This window comes from Cydia amplana, chromosome 2, assembly GCF_948474715.1.
Source record: "Cydia amplana chromosome 2, ilCydAmpl1.1, whole genome shotgun sequence".
Classification (NCBI taxonomy): Eukaryota; Metazoa; Arthropoda; class Insecta; order Lepidoptera; family Tortricidae; genus Cydia; species Cydia amplana.
The window spans coordinates 2,348,937-2,369,112 of record NC_086070.1 but is presented as its reverse complement, the minus strand read 5'-3'; the positions used below and the strand labels follow the sequence as shown (position 1 = coordinate 2,369,112).

At 43.9% G+C, this 20,176-nt stretch overlaps 1 protein-coding gene across 1 annotated transcript; it reads right to left on the bottom strand.

Moving 5' to 3' along the window:
- Positions 1 to 2,747: 2,747 nt before the first annotated feature.
- On the bottom strand, positions 2,748 to 16,839 carry LOC134655830 (cell division cycle protein 16 homolog). Its single transcript, XM_063511322.1, has 11 exons — positions 16,591 to 16,839; positions 15,893 to 16,056; positions 15,206 to 15,335; positions 14,479 to 14,641; positions 11,142 to 11,269; positions 9,988 to 10,255; positions 8,940 to 9,076; positions 7,807 to 7,935; positions 7,017 to 7,163; positions 4,672 to 4,957; positions 2,748 to 2,929 (listed from the first exon to the last, which is right to left on the bottom strand). Exons 1-11 carry the CDS (start codon positions 16,678 to 16,680, stop codon positions 2,748 to 2,750), a joined length of 1,824 nt encoding a protein of 607 aa, XP_063367392.1. The 5' UTR covers positions 16,681 to 16,839.
- Positions 16,840 to 20,176: the final 3,337 nt, after the last annotated feature.

The window sequence follows — 20,176 nt, the reverse complement described above, 5'->3', positions numbered from 1 at the left end:
TATTTCTTGGTCAAATCGTTGAAAGTCCAGCCACACAGAAGTTGCATAATATGTATCATTTATTTACTGTTGATTATTTTGTTAGATTTTTCTATGTAATCATATGCCAATACGCCTTTCGCGTAGGAACGTTCCTTAGACAATTTTACATACAGTGCCTAAATAGACGTAGGATTTTACGGTTTTTAATGTGCCTGTAGCCCAGTTTTAAAGTTTTTAAAGGGCCTTAAAATATTCGGTCGAATTTGGAATTTTTATAGTGTTTTAGATCGTCGAATCATGAAATGTTGATTTTAACTTTGCTTATTTGATTTTTAAAAGTATACAATTAAACTGTTATTGCAAATAAACTATTTAAATAATTATTTTGATTTTAATTTACCATCTTTATTACCCCATGATGTCACGTAAGGCCTGAGTGGACGCTCGAGTTGGGCGTGCAGCAGGGCGGGGCGTGTGGCGTGCATGTTAAACAAATGCAAACGTATTGGCAAGGTGCGAAGTTGGTGGAGGGGGAAGTGGCGCTGATCGTCACAAACACAGGTAATCTTATGGAATGTCCGCCATTAGTACTAGCGGCAGCCGCTTGAACTAATTTTACTCAATAAGATTAAACGTAGAAAGTCCGCTAAAATGAGGGCAGCATCAGTCGTGCACCTAGCGAATAGTAGCGGCCTTAGTGCACGCTGCTCAAATCCCTTGGGAGCCCGACGCCACGCTGCACGCCCCGCCGAACGCTCCGCTTTGAGCGTCCACTCGGGCCTTACACTTATCCAGAAGAAGCAGGTCCACACTGAAAGAGCCGCCTCGCGAGGAAATTGCCGCGCGAAGCAGCTCTGTTTGTGTAGACTTGCCTCGGTCGCATTGCCTCTGGCGAGGCAAGGCACGTTTCTACCGACCGAGCTAATCGTGTACAATGATTACTAGGTTGAAAATCAAATATATAAAACGATCAATTAAGACTGACTTGGCTTATAGTACTCACTGTCGTGCTAGGCTAGGAGGAACCATGAGGAACCTAGTTTTAAGAGAATCTAATAAAGGTAGGTATAGGGATGACACATGTTGAATTTTATAACAAAATCTAGTAAATAAAATAGATGGCGAACGATCAATTTATCACAATGTGGATATTAAAATAACATTGAAATATTACAAAAATACAGGACAAATACAGGTTTCAAAATTTAAGTTTTTTTTTTACTTCCAAAAACGATAAAAGTAAGGGTACCATTCGATTCCTTGCATTTCATCCAAAAAAATATTGTATAGCAACTATATACATAAACGCAATATTTCACGGACAAAAACGCAATTTTCTTGTTTTGTCCATACTACAAGATGGGCTCCCAGAGACCTTGACGTCACGTTCCCTTCTCGTTTTGTTTAGGGCGTTTCGCGAGCGAAGTGTCGGCCTTTGACTATAATTTCTAACTTTTGTGTTACTTTAATTTAATGCAATGGGTCCCATATAGACATTTGATCCTAAAAACAAACCCGACCGATTGATCAGGGATCGGAACCGGTTTTTTGCAAAAATGTCGAAATAACCATATTTTTCGAATTATTTTATACTCGACATGTAGGACTCAGTTGTGTTTAAGTAACGACTTCGTATTATTAGATTGCCCAATTAGAAATGAAGTAATTAGCAAAGAACGAAAAAATACCGTTTCCGTTCCCATACAAAAAATACCGGTATCCGATCCCTGCGATTGATACCATAAATGAAAATTAGTCATGTAGCCTATTGCCATCTCATTCTAGCAGCAGTAACTATGCGTGTGAGGGTGTAAATGATCTGGACTAGCTTCTTCCCTTTATAATATAGGTAGTTCAAAATAATCTGAACATAAGTTTCAGATCATTTTGGACACCTATACAATGTATGCCGATGTTAATATACAAACGCCAAGTTATGTTTTACAAGCTTTATTTTCTTGTAGGTATACTTATAGGTATGTATTATTAAAAAAATATTTACATATAGTACAGTCGCATGTTTTAATTTATGACCCATTTTTGTACCTTGTCATAGTGACAATAGCATGAGGTCTCTAGCGACTTTCACTGTGACAAGGTACTAAAATGGGTCACAAATTAAAACATGCGAGTGTACGTCCGATAAGAATCCGTTATGGTGCATTTTTTATTTAATCAAATCGTTTAAGTACATGTATCAACGACGTGATTTAAAATATTAACCTTTTTATTGTTTAGTTTACATTGAGTGCCTTTTTATTACAAAAATAAAAACTAATACAATTTAATTCGTGGCTCTGGCTTAGGCATATACGTGAAAATAATGGGGTCCCTTTGTTTCCCATAAAGTTTTAGGTCATAATGTATTGTTTGTCATATTATCATTAGTCATAAAACTGAAACCTTTAACTTTTCAGGATTATCGTCAGGTTATCCTATAGATGGTTTAGGTTAGGTTAGGTTTGTTTTATGGCAATCCTGAAAAGTGACGCGTTTCTCAACCAAATGAATTATGACTAACGAAAATGCGGGCAAACAATACATTATGACTAAAAACTATTTGGGAAACAATAGAGACCCGAAAATAATACATGTATTCTTATCTCTTGCAGAAAGTTAATATATCGTCTACTGAAATGTCAAAGCTCGGTTACCACCTCAAAGTCGGCCATACTGGTAACAAAACAAGGTTGAATATGGTTTAATTATTTTTAAGCAGTTAGTGAGTTGTCTGGCGATATCGGAGCTTCATTGTTGGAGTATGTTCAGTCGTTCATGCTGAGCTCGAAGCTCATGCTCATGTCGGAGTGGTCGGTGCCGCCGCCCGGCGTGGCCGGCGTGGCCGGCGTGGCCAGCGTGGCTGGCGTGGCCGGCGTGGCTGGCGTGACCGGCGTGGGCGGCACCGAGATCTCCACGGGGCCGAATGGAAAGGCTGGGATTTCTTCCTCTGGAATTATATAAGATATTTGCATTTCATTTTGTAATCGGTTTTGTCTGCCGGTAAAGTTAAATAGCGGGAGATTGAATTAAATAACTGCTTGTTTTTTGTAATGGCAATAAATAGACCTTTTGGTTTTCTTGGCGTTTGAGGAAACTTAATTTATTACTGCATGTAACAAAAAATACTTGTTTAAATTTGAACTTTAGTAGCTGTCAATAGAGTCGAATACGGATCTCTTTGTTTGACATAATTATTGAAAGTCATAGTGTAACGATTGTCAGATTATCATTAGTCATAATTCTGAAACCGTTAACGTTTCAGGATTTTCGTAAGGTTAATACTATAGTTTGTTTTATGGCAATTTCGAAAAGTTACGGTTTTCTGAGAAAAATCAAATTATAACTAACGAAAATACGGATAAACAATACATTATGACTTATAACTTTATAGGAAACAAAAGAGACCCGTTGAATATTACATCCGTCACGTGTGGGGTCGTATGTGGTTAAAGGGATTTCAAAATATTACGTCGAGAATGCGACGCAGATAGTACGGGAGGTATTTTACCTCCCCGCTTATTTATATACTGGGTAGATCTAAGGTATGTAGATCTATTGTGTTCGTCTACTATACGGGTAGGTTTATTTTGAGTGATAAATATACATCGGGGTTTTCGGGGCGGGAACGATATTGTGTATCAATACCTTTGTTTATTGTTAAATAATTACCAAACTGTGAATTAAACGTAGTGAGGTCCAAATGTGCTCAGAAATGTTAAATTAGTATTGTTTTTTACAGTTTTTACCTGTTATTTGGCTAGCGTAATACATTCCCGCACCGAAATCCCCGATGTATGGTGGTAAACAACCGGTGTTAAATGTTAATGAGTATTCTCCGAGGCATAAGACACACACACACACACTCCTATTGTAAACATTAAAATATATATATATATATATATACATTATTTTTATATAAATACCTATATAAAAAATAAAATTAAAAGGTATGTAATGTACCTATAAATAAGTAACTACGGTTGTGGAAGAGCGGGACGTCTCAACACAGGCATTGTAAGCCTAAAGAGAGGCCCCAGCAAATTGATATTATAATGTCTGTAAATAGATAATAAAGATATTTTTCATTTCATTTTCATTTTTCATAAGCAGGGGTCGGACAAAAAGTGCGGATGACGTCAAACCACTTATAGGATGATTTCAAATAGTATTTTTGATTTTCATAAACAATTATCACTTATCATTTATCAACCTCTTTATTAAACGATATCGCCACTTGAAATGAGTAAGTACGTTTTTGACTGACACATTGTCAATCAGATGAACAATAAATTGACTTCGTTATTGTTTAGCTATTGTATCTTCACGATTATATTTAGCTAAAATGTATATTTACTAATGTATAAGAAAACGCTCTAAAATGTCATCTGTACTCGAATATTGTGGCAATTTTCCGTTTTTGGAGGTACGTGACAAACACGTATACTGCTCTTGCTGTAATCAAGATATACCAACGAAGAAATTTATTTTATTCACTACATCACCCTACCACCTGTATTATTAATTCCATGGATTTATTTACGATTATTTTGTTACTTCATTAATACTACTTTGTTACTACATGTCACACGGAAGTTTAAATACAAACTCAAACATCATCCTGTGTGCAAGATTACGTCATTTTTACGTCATCGGCACTTTTTGTCCGACCCCTGTTCATAAGACACCTACCCGTGAGCGCGGCGTCCAGCCGGTCCACTATGGCGTCGAGCAGCGCCAGCGACACCACATCGTCGGGATCTTTAGCCAGCGCGGCGTGCAGCGCGTCGGCCGCGTCCCGCTCCCGGCCTAACAAGGCGAGGCACAGGCCGCGCGCGGCGCTCGTGGCGGCGCGCGCGGGGCGGAGCGCTAGCGCCCGCTCGTGCCACGCGAGCGCCTCCCCCAGCTGCCCCAGCTTGCGGCACGAGTGCCCCAGCGCGTCCAGCGTCGCCGCCCAGCGAGGGTGCAGGTTCGAGCTCTGACGCGACACCAATAATAGGGACGATGACACGTGTTGAATTTTAATAACAAAACTTCCGTGAGACAAAGACATAGTAATAGTAACGGGTCACTCACGTATTTTAAGTCGAAAAACGCTCATGTTTCACTTCGTACCGGGAAACAACAAAAACGAAAAGGAAAAGAAAGGTACGAAGTGAAACATGTCGAGCGTTTTTCGACTTAAAATACATGTTGAATTTTATAACAAAATCTAGTAAAATAGATAGCGAACGAGCAATTTATCACAATAATGTGGATATTAAAATAAAATTTTGAAAAATTACAAAAATACATGACCTGAAAGTTTCAAAATTTAAGTTTTTTTTAACTTCCAAAAACGATAAAAGTAAGGGTACCGTTCGATTCCTTACATTTCATCCAAAAAAATATTGTATAGCAACTATATACATAAACGCAATATTTCACCGACAAAAACGCAATTTTCTTGTTTTGTCCATACTACAACGTGGGCGATGACGTCACGGCCTCTGGCCGTTTTGTATAGGGCGTTTCGCGAGTGAAGTGCGACTGTCGGACTTTGACTACAATTTCTGACTTTTGTGTTACTTTAATGCAATGGGTCCCATATAGACATTTGATCCTAAAAACAAACCCGATCGATTGATACCATAAAAAAAAAATTAGTCATGTAGCCTATTACATAACTACCTACCTATTCCGACACCTACGTAGCTAGAAACATTAAAATATTACAACTCTCGAACCGTTTCGTAGGTATGTATCTCTCTCGATCGCTTAAAGATTATATGAAAGATCCCTTCTAAAAATAAATTCGTCTTTATACGCGTTCACTGTATTCTCTCTTTATTACTTATTTTATACGACAGAATGTTTCCTGCCCCCGTGGAAATATATCCTTTCTACATCCTAGTCCCACCTCCCTCACCCGCGACTTTGCTTATAGTGAAAGCGGCAGCCTCCGCCTGAACTACCTTTCCTACGGGAACTATAGAATAGAATCTCATTTAATCGAGTAGGATTTTACAATCTCTTTTGCATCGTCAGATTACATTATAAATAAATTAAAATTAAATTAAAAAATAAATAACAACTTACAAAATACAAAATTCAACAAATATTACAAATACATTTCATAATAATTAATTCATTTATTAATAGACGGCCATGCATCTCTATCGTTAATATAATCTTCGACTGTGTAATATGCCTTATGCAGTAGACTAGATTTGACATATTTTTTAAGTGCAGGAAATGGTAAATCCAGTGCCTATAATCTCTTACACCTCTCTGCCCCGGTCTTACCTCGCCTCTTACCTCGGAGACGGCCTGTAACGCCGCGAGCCACAGCTCTTTAGCCGCTCGAGGTTGTCCCGCCTCGTGAGCTACATGAGGCTCCTCACACGAGTTTCATTGTCCCACACCTCTCTGTCCCAATCTCACCTCGCCTCTTACCTCGGGCGCGGCCTATAACGCCGCCAGCCACAGCTCTTTAGCCGCTCGAGGTTGTCCCGCGGCGACACCCGCCTCGTGAGCTACATGAGGCTTCTCACATGAGTTACATTGTCCCACACCTCTTTGTCCCGGTCTTACCTCGCCTCTTACCTCGGGCGCGGCCTATAACGCAGCCAGCCACAGCTCTTTAGCCGCTCGAGGTTGTCCCGCGGCGACACCCGCCTCGTGAGCTACATGAGGCTTCTCACACGAGTTACATTGTCCCACACCTCTCTGTCCCGGTCTTACCTCAGGCGCGGCCTGTAACGCCGCCAGCCACAGCTCTTTAGCGGCTCGAGGTTGTCCCGCAGCTAAGGCGGCGGCCCCCGCCTCGTGAGCTACATGAGGCTACTCACATGAGTTATATTGTCCCACACCTATTTGTCCCAGTCTTACCTCGCCCCTTCAAGCGCGGCTAATAACACCGCTAGTCACAACTCTTTAACCGCTCGAGGTTATCCCGCGGCAAAAGCGGCGGCCCCCGCCTCGTGAGCTACATGAGACTACTCACACAAGTTATATTGTCCCACACCTCTTTGTCCCAGTCTTACCTCGCCTCTTACCTCAGGCGCAGCTTGTAACGCAGCCAGCCACAGCTCTTTAGCCGCTCGAGGTTGTCCCGCGGCGAAAGCGGCGGCCCCCGCCTCGTGAGCTACATGAGGTTCTTTGACAATACGAGCTATGGTGTCCCAGCCTTCTTCCTCGCCCGTCTGAAAAACATACAAGAGATTGTAAAACAAGTCTGTCTACTCGTCAACTCTGACTCTTAGGTTTTGGAACGGGACTCGGAACCACGGGGACAATATCGTACTCGGAATGTCGGAGGTAATTTCAAAGCTAGTATACGCGGTTAAATCCCGTTCAAGTATCAATGAACGACAATTGTGAGTTTCAATCAGTATAAGGAGGAATAACTATAACAGTCCCTAAATGGTCAGTTACGCGCTGGCCACGCATAGACTAGGAATCCTCTAGACTGAGTTTAGAGCAATTATTTCATGAAACCGATGCTGCCAAAAATACGGAGGTGCGGGGGGACGAGGTGAGCGAATCCCGTGCCGTGATTGGTCCGTTCAAAGACACGGACCAATCACGGCACGGGAATGACTCGAAGATGGAGTAAAACTACCGTATGAGTGGCAGAGGGGGTAGCGTTACTATGCTCAGTCTAGAGGATGTCTTGTCTGTGTGGCCACGACATTGCACGACTGGCTTAGGCTAAGGCGACAACCATAGATTGGGGCGAGACACAGCGATCGGACATTTCGTTTCCACCTATGGTTTTCGCCTGAGCCGAAGCCAGTCGCGCAATGTCGTGGCCATGCCGTTGAGTATTGCTGTAGTATGCCCTACCTCTGTACAAGAGTGCAGCGTAGCGGCGCGTAACAGAAACCGCTCGCACATAGTAAAGTTGTTCAACAGAGCGCACTCCACGCCCACATACAGCGGCGGCAGATGGCTACCTGCCATTAGTTGACTAGCCTGAAACATTGTACATCTCAAGAATTACTTTTCTTCCAAAATTGCGACCAATTCACCTTAAAAAAAACCGGCCAAGTGCGAGTCGGACTCGCTTTTCAAGGGTTCCGTACATTAATCTGTCAGCTCCCAGTGGCTCATATATGAGCCAGAACGCTTATGGGTGACGTCATATCGTGGGATTCGACAGGTTAAGTCCGACTCACGCTTGACTGCACAGTTCTAATAGGTTTTCCTGTCATCTATTGGCAAGGTGCGCAGTCGGTGGAGGGGGAAGTGGCGCTGATCGTCACAAACACAGGTAATCTTATGGAATGTCTGACGTTAGTACTAGCGGCAGCCACTTGAACTAATTTTACTCCATAAGATTTAACGTAGAAAGTCTGCCAAAATGAGGGCAGCACCAGTCGTGCACCTAGCGAATAGGTAAAAAGAACTCGATATTAAACTTTCGTGAGACATATTTTATACTATTCAGACGACAACGGTTTCACTCACTTCGAGTGCACGAGTCGCAGTCGCCGCGAGCACTCAGCCTGAGGAAGGACCCCCGAAGGGCCCGAAACATGTCGCCAATAGCGACTAAAATTCAAGTGAGTGAAACCGTTGTCGTCTAAATAGGTAAAGAAATATTTGGTGTATTTTTCAAAATTTTAGACCCAGTAGTTTCGTAGATAAAGGGGTACTGTGTGCTATACCTTACCCACACATATACAGTGTTAGAGTATATAAGGCTACACATGTATCATTTGACGCGCATTATACCAATATCATAGCAAGCAGTTGTTTGTCCTAATCCCCATCTCACAGGGGGGGAATGGTCGGACAGACAGACAGACGGACGAGTGATCCTATAAGGGTTCCGTTTTTTCCTTTTGAGGTACGGAACCCTAAAATGACTAGAATACTCGACTTTGTGGTTTATGTGTCGTGTCCCGTCGTGTTGGCACATCTGGCATACGTGGCGTTTTAAGCGATTGCAACGCCATCTGCGTTAAGTTAAATACCTTGAAGTACGCGGCCATGGCTTGGTCGTGCTCGTTGTCGGCCGCGAAGCTGTGTCCCTGCGCCAGCCAGGCGCAGCCCGCGCCGGGTTCTAAGCTCTTCGCTTTGCTCAGGTATCGCCGCGCTAACTCGTTTTTGCCTATAATTAAAAATAAAACAAATATTTTTTAAACAAGTAATGTTAGCAACATTAAAAATAAACTCAATGAACTATAAAAGTTCTATATTTAAAATCAATGACATGATTGTTTTCTGTTGCCATAACGACTCTCTTCAATCTTACCTTTGAAACAATGTATCTGTGTTCTAATAGGGTGTCATTCTGAATCCCTAACAACGTTTGTCCTAAAGTCACTTGCCCTAACTGGTTTGTCCTAATGGGCACATGCCCTAACGATCAGTTGTCATAACGATTATCTTCCATAATGTAAGGTTCTGAAAAATGGTTAGGCTTTAGAACTTGCTGCCACAAAAGTAGGTTAGGTTAGGGTTAGAACTGCGACCCTCGCTTAAAAGAAAATATGCTTAATAAGATTAGGATAAGTAATCAATAATTAGGGAAACCAAAATTAGGGTTTTTAGTGTTAGGTTAGGTTAGGTTAACTGTTGTTAACTGATCATTATGACAAACAATATTAGGGAATGCAAAGATAGGAGAAAAGACTTTAGGGATTCAGATATAGATCCGTTCTAATAAATTCGTATATTCGTGGTTTCTAATAAATTGTATGTCGTGTTTTCTAATAAATTCTAATTTTTCCCATAAAACATCTTTTAAAATATATACAGTCTACTCCACTCCACCTGACTATGGCCAAGGCCCTTCCAAGTTTACATACGTTTAGGATACGAGTACGACAAATCCAACTACATAGTCTATTCTCCAAACATCTTAAATCTAGTGTGGTGCGAATTGTATTTGGTTAATCTAAAAGGTTAACAGTTTATATTTTAGGTCTTCAATCGTACCTATCATCCTATTTTATACCTTTAAGAACATCGAAAGAGTTCACATAGGTATCTGTAGTTGGTATCGGTGCAAAAACGTACCTATCAAGTAATAGTAGCATCCCACAGCGAACCATGACGTCCAAGAATTCGGATACGCATCCACCAATGTATGCGCAAACGCAAATAACTCCGCACTTTTCTTAAGTTCCACTAAGCAAGCTGCTCTCACAGGGGCGGCGCACCACGGGTCCACTCCGTCGAGGGCCTTTAGGGCCCCGGCCCAGTCGCAGCAGGCGGCGAGGCGCCGCGCGTGCGACGCGGCCGCCTCGGCTGTACGCGCGCGGACCACCTCTGTTGACGATGATACCTGCTGGATCATAGAGAAAAAAATACATAGAGTGCTCACTCCATACATCAGTTTTAGTAACAAAAAGACTATTAGCATCTAGCATCGAGTAGCGGAACTATCAGTACTGCTACTTGACAATAGATGTAGCACCGACCGGAAAGTCTTATGCTGTTGAGATAAGACTTTCCGGTCGGTGCTACATCTATTGTCAAGTAGCAGTAGGTACTGATAGTTCCGCTACTCGATGCTAGATGTAGACACTGAAATTAATAGTCTGAACTGATGTATGGAGTGAGCACTCTTGTCTTTATTTCTCTGTGCTGGATGGAAGGATTATTTCGTTTTTGAATTCGCGTTACGACCAGATTATCTATTGGAGGTATATTATAGTATTTTTTTTACTCCCGTACTTTTATTTGTCATTTAAAGAGTCGCGCATACACCTTAAAAACCCTACCTTATAGTTGTCAAGACAAGTCTTTAGTCTATTCCCCAAAAAAGAATTTGTGCATACACGGAGTATCTTTTTGGCGATTTTACGATACTTCGTGTAATGAGCACTTAAAAAATATTGAATGAAATACATGTCGCCAACCATATTTTAATTGTCATCTGTGACAGATGAGTGAACCATAGCCATGTTTTTTTTATTTCATTCATTATTTTCCCGCCCGTACCCTTCATTCTTAGCTACTTCTTGAATGAAAAATATTTGTTAAATTTACAATTTTATTTCAAAGTAAGTGCTTGGTCGTAGAAAAAGTATTGTATGCAACGTTGTTTAACTGGGTCAAAAAATACTCGTGGCGTCTTTATTAACAATTTTCGGCTTCGCCTCAAATTGTTACTCACGCCACTCGCCTTTTTTGACCTCTCTTAAACAACGGTTGCATAATACTATTACCGGATCATTTGTATCCTGCGGGGGCGTAGAATGCCGGTACACCCGATCCCGATACGCGGCCCGCAGCAGCGCACCCTCTGCCGCACCTAACTGGCTACTGATGGGTAGAGAGTCCAGCAACTCTATCTCTGTAAAAAATAAAAAAAAACATACAACCGAATTGATAACCTCCTCCTTTTAGATTTGGAAGTCGGTTAATAAAATACAACTTCACTCTTCACAATTCAATTTTTTTATGATAGGTATAGGAGGCACACTAGGAGACGAATCGCCTGATAGTAAGCAATCACCACTGCCCATGGACACTTGCAACACCAAAGGGGTTGCAAGCGCGTTGCCGGATTTAAGATGGTCTACAATCAGTCTTTGGAAAACACGTTCAATTATTTACGGTATTTGATGAAGCAGAAGGTGTGTTTGTATTTTTAAATTCGTTTTTTGTTATTTGACAGGCAGTCAATCTTGGTCGGTGTGGTCTCACCCTGCTTGTGTGTGAGCGGTGTCTGCCGGTGCAACAGCGCGAGGGCCTCCACGCACGCGCAGTCGGCTCGGAGCGAGACACTACACTAGCTATCTGTCTCACCCTGCTTGTGTGTGAGCGGTGTCTGCCGGTGCAACAGCGCGAGGGCCTCCACGCACGCGCAGTCGGCTCGGAGCGAGACACTACACTAGCTATCTGTCTCACCCTGCTTGTGTGTGAGCGGTGTCTGCCGGTGCAACAGCGCGAGGGCCTCCACGCACGCGCAGTCGGCTCGGAGCGAGACACTACACTAGCTATCTGTCTCACCCTGCTTGTGTGTGAGCGGTGTCTGCCGGTGCAACAGCGCGAGGGCCTCCACGCACGCGCAGTCGGCTCGGAGCGAGACACTACACTAGCTATCTGTCTCACCCTGCTTGTGTGTGAGCGGTGTCTGCCGGTGCAACAGCGCGAGGGCCTCCACGCACGCGCAGTCGGCTCGGAGCGAGACACTACACTAGCTATCTGTCTCACCCTGCTTGTGTGTGAGCGGTGTCTGCCGGTGCAACAGCGCGAGGGCCTCCACGCACGCGCAGTCGGCTCGGAGCGAGACACTACACTAGCTATCTGTCTCACCCTGCTTGTGTGTGAGCGGTGTCTGCCGGTGCAACAGCGCGAGGGCCCCCACGCACGCGCAGTCGGCTCGGAGCGAGACACTACACTAGCTATCTGTCTCACCCTGCTTGTGTGTGAGCGGTGTCTGCCGGTGCAACAGCGCGAGGGCCTCCACGCACGCGCAGTCGGCTCGGAGCGAGACACTACACTAGCTATCTGTCTCACCCTGCTTGTGTGTGAGCGGTGTCTGCCGGTGCAACAGCGCGAGGGCCTCCACGCACGCGCAGTCGGCTCGGAGCGAGACACTACACTAGCTATCTGTCTCACCCTGCTTGTGTGTGAGCGGTGTCTGCCGGTGCAACAGCGCGAGGGCCCCCACGCACGCGCAGTCGGCTCGGAGCGAGACACTACACTAGCTATCTGTCTCACCCTGCTTGTGTGTGAGCGGTGTCTGCCGGTGCAACAGCGCGAGGGCCTCCACGCACGCGCAGTCGGCTCGGAGCGAGACACTACACTAGCTATCTGTCTCACCCTGCTTGTGTGTGAGCGGTGTCTGCCGGTGCAACAGCGCGAGGGCCTCCACGCACGCGCAGTCGGCTCGGAGCGAGACACTACACTAGCTATCTGTCTCACCCTGCTTGTGTGTGAGCGGTGTCTGCCGGTGCAACAGCGCGAGGGCCCCCACGCACGCGCAGTCGGCTCGGAGCGAGACACTACACTAGCTATCTGTCTCACCCTGCTTGTGTGTGAGCGGTGTCTGCCGGTGCAACAGCGCGAGGGCCTCCACGCACGCGCAGTCGGCTCGGAGCGAGACACTACACTAGCTATCTGTCTCACCCTGCTTGTGTGTGAGCGGTGTCTGCCGGTGCAACAGCGCGAGGGCCTCCACGCACGCGCAGTCGGCTCGGAGCGAGACACTACACTAGCTATCTGTCTCACCCTGCTTGTGTGTGAGCGGTGTCTGCCGGTGCAACAGCGCGAGGGCCTCCACGCACGCGCAGTCGGCTCGGAGCGAGACACTACACTAGCTATCTGTCTCACCCTGCTTGTGTGTGAGCGGTGTCTGCCGGTGCAACAGCGCGAGGGCCTCCACGCACGCGCAGTCGGCTCGGAGCGAGACACTACACTAGCTATCTGTCTCACCCTGCTTGTGTGTGAGCGGTGTCTGCCGGTGCAACAGCGCGAGGGCCTCCACGCACGCGCAGTCGGCTCGGAGCGAGACACTACACTAGCTATCTGTCTCACCCTGCTTGTGTGTGAGCGGTGTCTGCCGGTGCAACAGCGCGAGGGCCTCCACGCACGCGCAGTCGGCTCGGAGCGAGACACTACACTAGCTATCTGTCTCACCCTGCTTGTGTGTGAGCGGTGTCTGCCGGTGCAACAGCGCGAGGGCCTCCACGCACGCGCAGTCGGCTCGGAGCGAGACACTACACTAGCTATCTGTCTCACCCTGCTTGTGTGTGAGCGGTGTCTGCCGGTGCAACAGCGCGAGGGCCTCCACGCACGCGCAGTCGGCTCGGAGCGAGACACTACACTAGCTATCTGTCTCACCCTGCTTGTGTGTGAGCGGTGTCTGCCGGTGCAACAGCGCGAGGGCCCCCACGCACGCGCAGTCGGCTCGGAGCGAGACACTACACTAGCTATCTGTCTCACCCTGCTTGTGTGTGAGCGGTGTCTGCCGGTGCAACAGCGCGAGGGCCTCCACGCTCGCGCAGTCGGCTCGGAGCGAGACACTACACTAGCTATCTGTCTCACCCTGCTTGTGTGTGAGCGGTGTCTGCCGGTGCAACAGCGCGAGGGCCTCCACGCACGCGCAGTCGGCTCGGAGCGAGACACTACACTAGCTATCTGTCTCACCCTGCTTGTGTGTGAGCGGTGTCTGCCGGTGCAACAGCGCGAGGGCCTCCACGCACGCGCAGTCGGCTCGGAGCGAGACACTACACTAGCTATCTGTCTCACCCTGCTTGTGTGTGAGCGGTGTCTGCCGGTGCAACAGCGCGAGGGCCCCCACGCACGCGCAGTCGGCTCGGAGCGAGACACTACACTAGCTATCTGTCTCACCCTGCTTGTGTGTGAGCGGTGTCTGCCGGTGCAACAGCGCGAGGGCCTCCACGCACGCGCAGTCGGCTCGGAGCGAGACACTACACTAGCTATCTGTCTCACCCTGCTTGTGTGTGAGCGGTGTCTGCCGGTGCAACAGCGCGAGGGCCCCCACGCACGCGCAGTCGGCTCGGAGCGAGACACTACACTAGCTATCTGTCTCACCCTGCTTGTGTGTGAGCGGTGTCTGCCGGTGCAACAGCGCGAGGGCCTCCACGCACGCGCAGTCGGCTCGGAGCGCGCTGCATAGAGCGGCGGAAGCTGCGTCTCGCCGCTCGAGCGAGGAGAGAGCTCGTGCTTGGGACACCAGCACGCCGGCTAGCGCACGCTGTGGAAGAAAAAAGTAATATAAAGGTTTCGTCACACAGGCGCGTGTTCCGGGCGGGGCGTGAGCGTTTAATACGTAAAAGCGGCGCGCCCCGCCTGGAAAACGCGCCTGTGTGACGGAACCTTTATTCGAGCTCTGTTGGTCTGTGTACAGTCATCATGGGCTTCATTTAAAAGTTACTGTGACTTAGAAATTATGAAAGAGTTAAGTTCAAATATCTTATCTATAAGTTCACATACTGGGACACAAATCAACTTACTAAGTTGAACTTAGTTACAACATTGCCTCATTGAGCTTATCATAGCTCAATGAGGCTTATACAGTGGGTATTAGACTAAGTTGTAGATAAAAAATATACAGACATTAAAAATATCCAAAGCTCAGGAACAAATATTTGCGCTAAGCACAGTTTAGGTTTTTAATGTTTTATCTTGTAAAACAGTTATTAATGCACACAAATAAATAAATATCCTAAGGAAAACCTGTGAAAAAACCGTCATCTTCATAGACAGGGTCACTACCAACTAGCCTGAGAAGTTGTAAAACAGTTTAAAATGAGCTTACATTGTGTGTCTGGTCAGTCCGGGGCTCCAAAAGCGCGGGATCACTCTCTTCGAAGAGCGCCAGCGCCGTGGCGGCCTCCTGTGCCGCTAGGTGAGCGCGCATTGCTACGCCCAGGCATAGTAAATGTTGTCTGCCATAGAAAAAACGACATTATTAACCGAATAAATATTTTTCCTGCAAGCTAAGGGCAAGTAAGGGTCTTGGAAGGGTCTACATAAGCAAAGCTGCTTAGTACTTAAACATTGTATTAACAGCAAAAAATTACTTTGCAAAAAAACTTTTATAAAATGGATAAAAAATATTTTTGACATGTAAAGTTTGTAATTTTATAAAGGAATATGAATATGTGTTGTGCTTGAATACCAAATAGGTTTCAATATACCTATGTATTTTATACTCTATGGTCTGTAGCTATTTGAATTCTTGTGTTCCAATAGAAATATATGCCAGTCGTGGCTCATGATCCGTGTGTTTCCTTTCTATCACAATATGCATAAATCCTTTGAATATTGCGCATCTGAGACATGGCTTATAACAAATTGCGCAAAAACTTTTAACCACAAACTATCAGGATACTCAATTTGGAAACATTCACACAGATTCTTTTGGTGAATTGTTTCATACTCTACTATTTATGCAGACTATACATAAACAAGAGATAGCTATGTTTATTGAACCATTACTTACTTGTGCAAGCCTCTAGATGTGACAGCATAAGCGGCCCGGTGGTACTCCCCCCGGGCCAACATGGCACTAGCAAGCAGCCACACATCATCTCCACTCGCTGTGCCCATCCCGCTGCCGGCAGCCGCCGCTGCATCCGCCCAGAACAGCGCACTAGTCCATAGACCCTAAAAATTGGTTATTTAGCTAAAGCGGTTTTATTTTCCACAATTGCAAGCAGCAAAAAACTTGCTAAACATGTCATTACGGACAAACCTTTAACATAATGTGTAAAATGAGTTGAACGTGTGGATTAGTCAATAATTTCAAACTAATAAAATAACATAATTTTGTCATGTTGCGATGACGAAAATAGATGCAAATATTTATAATGTTTAACTATGTTCTCATGTCAGTGATCTTTATAAGATTCCTTTAAACCTTAATTGATTTATAAAAGTTGTGGTTAGCAAAATAACTGTTTAGACACACCTTACTTGCAATAAAAACATGATGGCCCATGGCCTAATACATTTAAACTATTTAAAGTAGAAAACATTGAGGTTTCCAAATAATTATGATATGTTTCGGTGTAGATAAAGGGAAGAGCAGAACAAACATTCAATTGAAAAGTAATTGTTATTGCTAACATAACCTCCTAGTGTTACTTTAAGCTTTGGTTCAATATTACGAGTGCGTAATGTAAAAAAATGTATATTTACCAGTTCAGAGTATTGTTTGACTAGTGAACGCATAAAATCTACGTTCAGGCCATCGGTGCCGCCTCGAGAAGTAGATTCCGCTTTCGACATTTCATAAGACAAATTAATGCTTAACAATAACTTAAAGTAACAATTATTGAGCTTTGATCAGTAGAGATTCCTATTTTCTTCAATCTGTGAGAAACTTAGAGACAGATCAAGTATATTTAGGCTTAAATTGTGAAAAAAACACAATGTTTTCGTGTTGTCCCGCCGACATCTTTCAAATTGTTGACAGTTGACGTTATGTTTTTTTTTCTCCAGATACACACAGGATATTGCGCACATACAGCCAACAATTCGTGTATTGTTTACATATAGCTGGTCAACCAAATCTTGTCAGTAAAAAAAGGCGCGAAATTCAAATTTTCTATGGGACGATATCCCTTCGCGCCTACATTTTTCAAATTTGCCACCTTTTTCTACTGACAAGATCTGCTTGACCAAGTATACTTATATCGATATCGTCTAATAGAAAATCTGAATTTCGCGCCTTTTTACTGACAAGATTTGATTGACCAGCTATAGGTAATTTATGTAAATTAAAGAATCAATAATCCTTATAAATATAAATTATATCAATTTAGACATTATTCTAACTAAGCCGTAAGCTCTAATTTTATTTAAACCGTGCAAATTTTTGTTTATATTCCCCAATCGATTCTTTTTTGAGTACCTAACTATTAAAGCCGTAACAGATATTTTTTTCTCGCTCTCACTTATAGGTCCCAGGTCGCGGTGCGGTGCGGTAGTCTGTTATGGTTTTTATAAGAGTCCCAAATAAAAGAAAAACAAAACAGCTGTTTCTGGGTCTCAGGAGGTTAAAAAGAGCTTGGTATGAACACCTTTCGAAATTTAGTAACTGACGAGTGTCGTGTATAGGTCATAGACTCGACTCCGGCGTATTTTTAATGCCTACGTGCGTCAAGACATTAACACATACATCACTGTCAATTCATGATTTAATGCTGATGCATGATGTCTAAAACAAAGGCACAAACATAATTGTCACACCTAAGTATTCGGGCAAAAACAAAAATAGAAACAATTATCTACTTACCTACTAATCACAGCTTTATATATTTACAGTCCGATGTGGGGGTATTTTCTGCACTGTAGGTACTGCCGCCAGAGTGCAGCACTAGCACAAACTGTAAAACTTAGAGTAACTTATACATATCCATACCCATACCTACTAATATGCCTTATAATCAGTCTTTTGATTATTTATTTACTTATATGACCATTGGCAACTTGGTGGCAATCAGCTCAAACATAAAACACAACAGTTATTTACGATACAAGTGCGGAAAGTAGGAAATTCGCAACGGGTGGCGATAAATAATATTGATACATGACCGAAGGAAGTGTTTTACAAAGGTATACATACAGTACGAGGGGCGTTCAAAATATTCTCGGTATTGATATCTTACGACCTCTTCTAAAATTTCTTTCGTTACTGGCCGCTAAGGTTTATTCATTGACATTAAAAAAAAGTATAATTCGAACCGAGATAGTCTTTTGTTTTTCTGCAATTGCTGAACAAACATGAACATCATGTGCGAATTGACAATGTTAACTAAATTAGAACATCGATGCGTGATAAAATTCTTGACAAAACAGGGTAAAAATCAAAAAACCATAAAAGAGGAAATGGATTGTGTTTACCGTGAGTCTGCTCCTTCTTTATCTACCATTCAAAAGTGGTCAAGCGAGTTTAAACGCGGAAGGGAGAGTATTGAAGATGACCCTAGACCTGGCCGGCCTGTAGTAGCTACTTCACAAGAAAATATAGCACAAGTAACCAATCTCTCTATTGGTACCGTACATGATATTATACATGACCATCTTAATATGTCAAAAGTAAGTGCAAGATGGGTTCCGCGAATGCTGACTCGGCTTCAAAAAGACATGCGTGTAGCTTGTTGTTCCGATTTTATTGACCTGTGCGGTGAAAATCCTGATGAGGTGCTGCAAAGAATAGTTACTGGAGATGAAACCTGGGTTCATCATTATGACCCAGAGAGTAAACAAGAGTCCATGCAGTGGCACATTAAGGGTTCAGCTCATCCCAAGAAGTTGAAGGTCATCCCTTCAGCTGGCAAGGTCATGGCCACGATATTTTGGGATTGTGAAGGAGTATTACTAATCGATTATAAAGAAAAAGGTGTAAATATCACAGGACAGTACTACGCTAACATTCTACGTCAATTAAAGGATGTAATTAAAGAAAAGAGGCGAGGAAAGTTAACCAAAGGTATTCTGCTTCTGCATGACAACGCCCCCGTCCATACTGCTCATATTGCCAAGGCAGCTATTGTTGAACGTGGGTTTAAAACTGTTACTCACCCACCGTATAGTCCGGACTTAGCCCCCAGCGACTTCTTTTTGCTCCCCAATCTTAAAAAGGATCTGCGTGGAAATAAATTTTCTGACGATGAAGCATTGAAGGCGGCAGTGGAGGAGCATTTTTACACGAAAGATAAAAAATATTTTTACGAGGGATTAAAAAAAATAATTGATCGATCTTTTAAGTGTATGAACATAGGGGGGGAGTATATTGAAAAATAAAAATATCAAACTTTTCGTACTTGTTTGTTTTCATTCTCATACCGAGAATATTTTGAATACCCCTCGTACATACAGGGTGTTGCCTGTTGGTAAGTACATTATGAGGAGTATAGCCTACTGTTTAATTTATTGCTCCTGTTTCAGGAAACACCTTGTATATGGCCCTTTAAAGTTTCGGCATAGGCACGGAAAGTGCTCATTCCCGCACTAGTGCGGGAAAGTAGCACCATATGTAGGTACCTACTGTAAAACATAATTTCAATCGTGACCGTGTGTGTGTGTGTGTGTGTGTACCTACTGCGTGTGTGATGTTTCAATGTGTGAAATCTGTAGCTTTGTCTTTAGATAAATAAAAATATAAATTAGGTATTTCGCGATTCTGATTTAGACAAAGGAACACTGTGCTACTTTGCAATAAGAAGTAAAGAGGTAAACATCAGATTGACGTAGGTATTTTTATATAAGCAAAGGCGCGAATTAAGCAGAAATGCACAAGAAATATTCCATGACCCGATGAACAGCGGAGGATTCGCGTGGTTTTAGCACATTTTTGCTAATTATTCGTTGTTTCCTGGTCTGGTGATAATAACCGAGGTATTTTAGATTGCTTAAGTACTTATTAGGTAGCCGGCGTGACGTCGTCTGCAGTCCTCTGCAGATCCTTTTGTCGCTTTTTAGGGTTCCGTACCCAAAGGGTAAAAAACGGGACCCTATTACTAAGACTTCGCTGTCCGTGCGTCTGTCCGTCCGTCCGTCCGTCTGTCACCAGGCTGTATCTAATGAACCGAGCTAGCCAGTAGTAGTAGTAGATGTAGCTATCGAGCTAGACAGTTGAAATTTTCACAAATGATGTATCTCTGTTGCCGCTATAACAACAAATACTAAAAATAAAATAAAATAAATATTTAAGGGGGGCTCCCATACAACAAACACGACTTTTTTGCTCTATTTTTTGTTGATGGTGCGGAACCCTCCG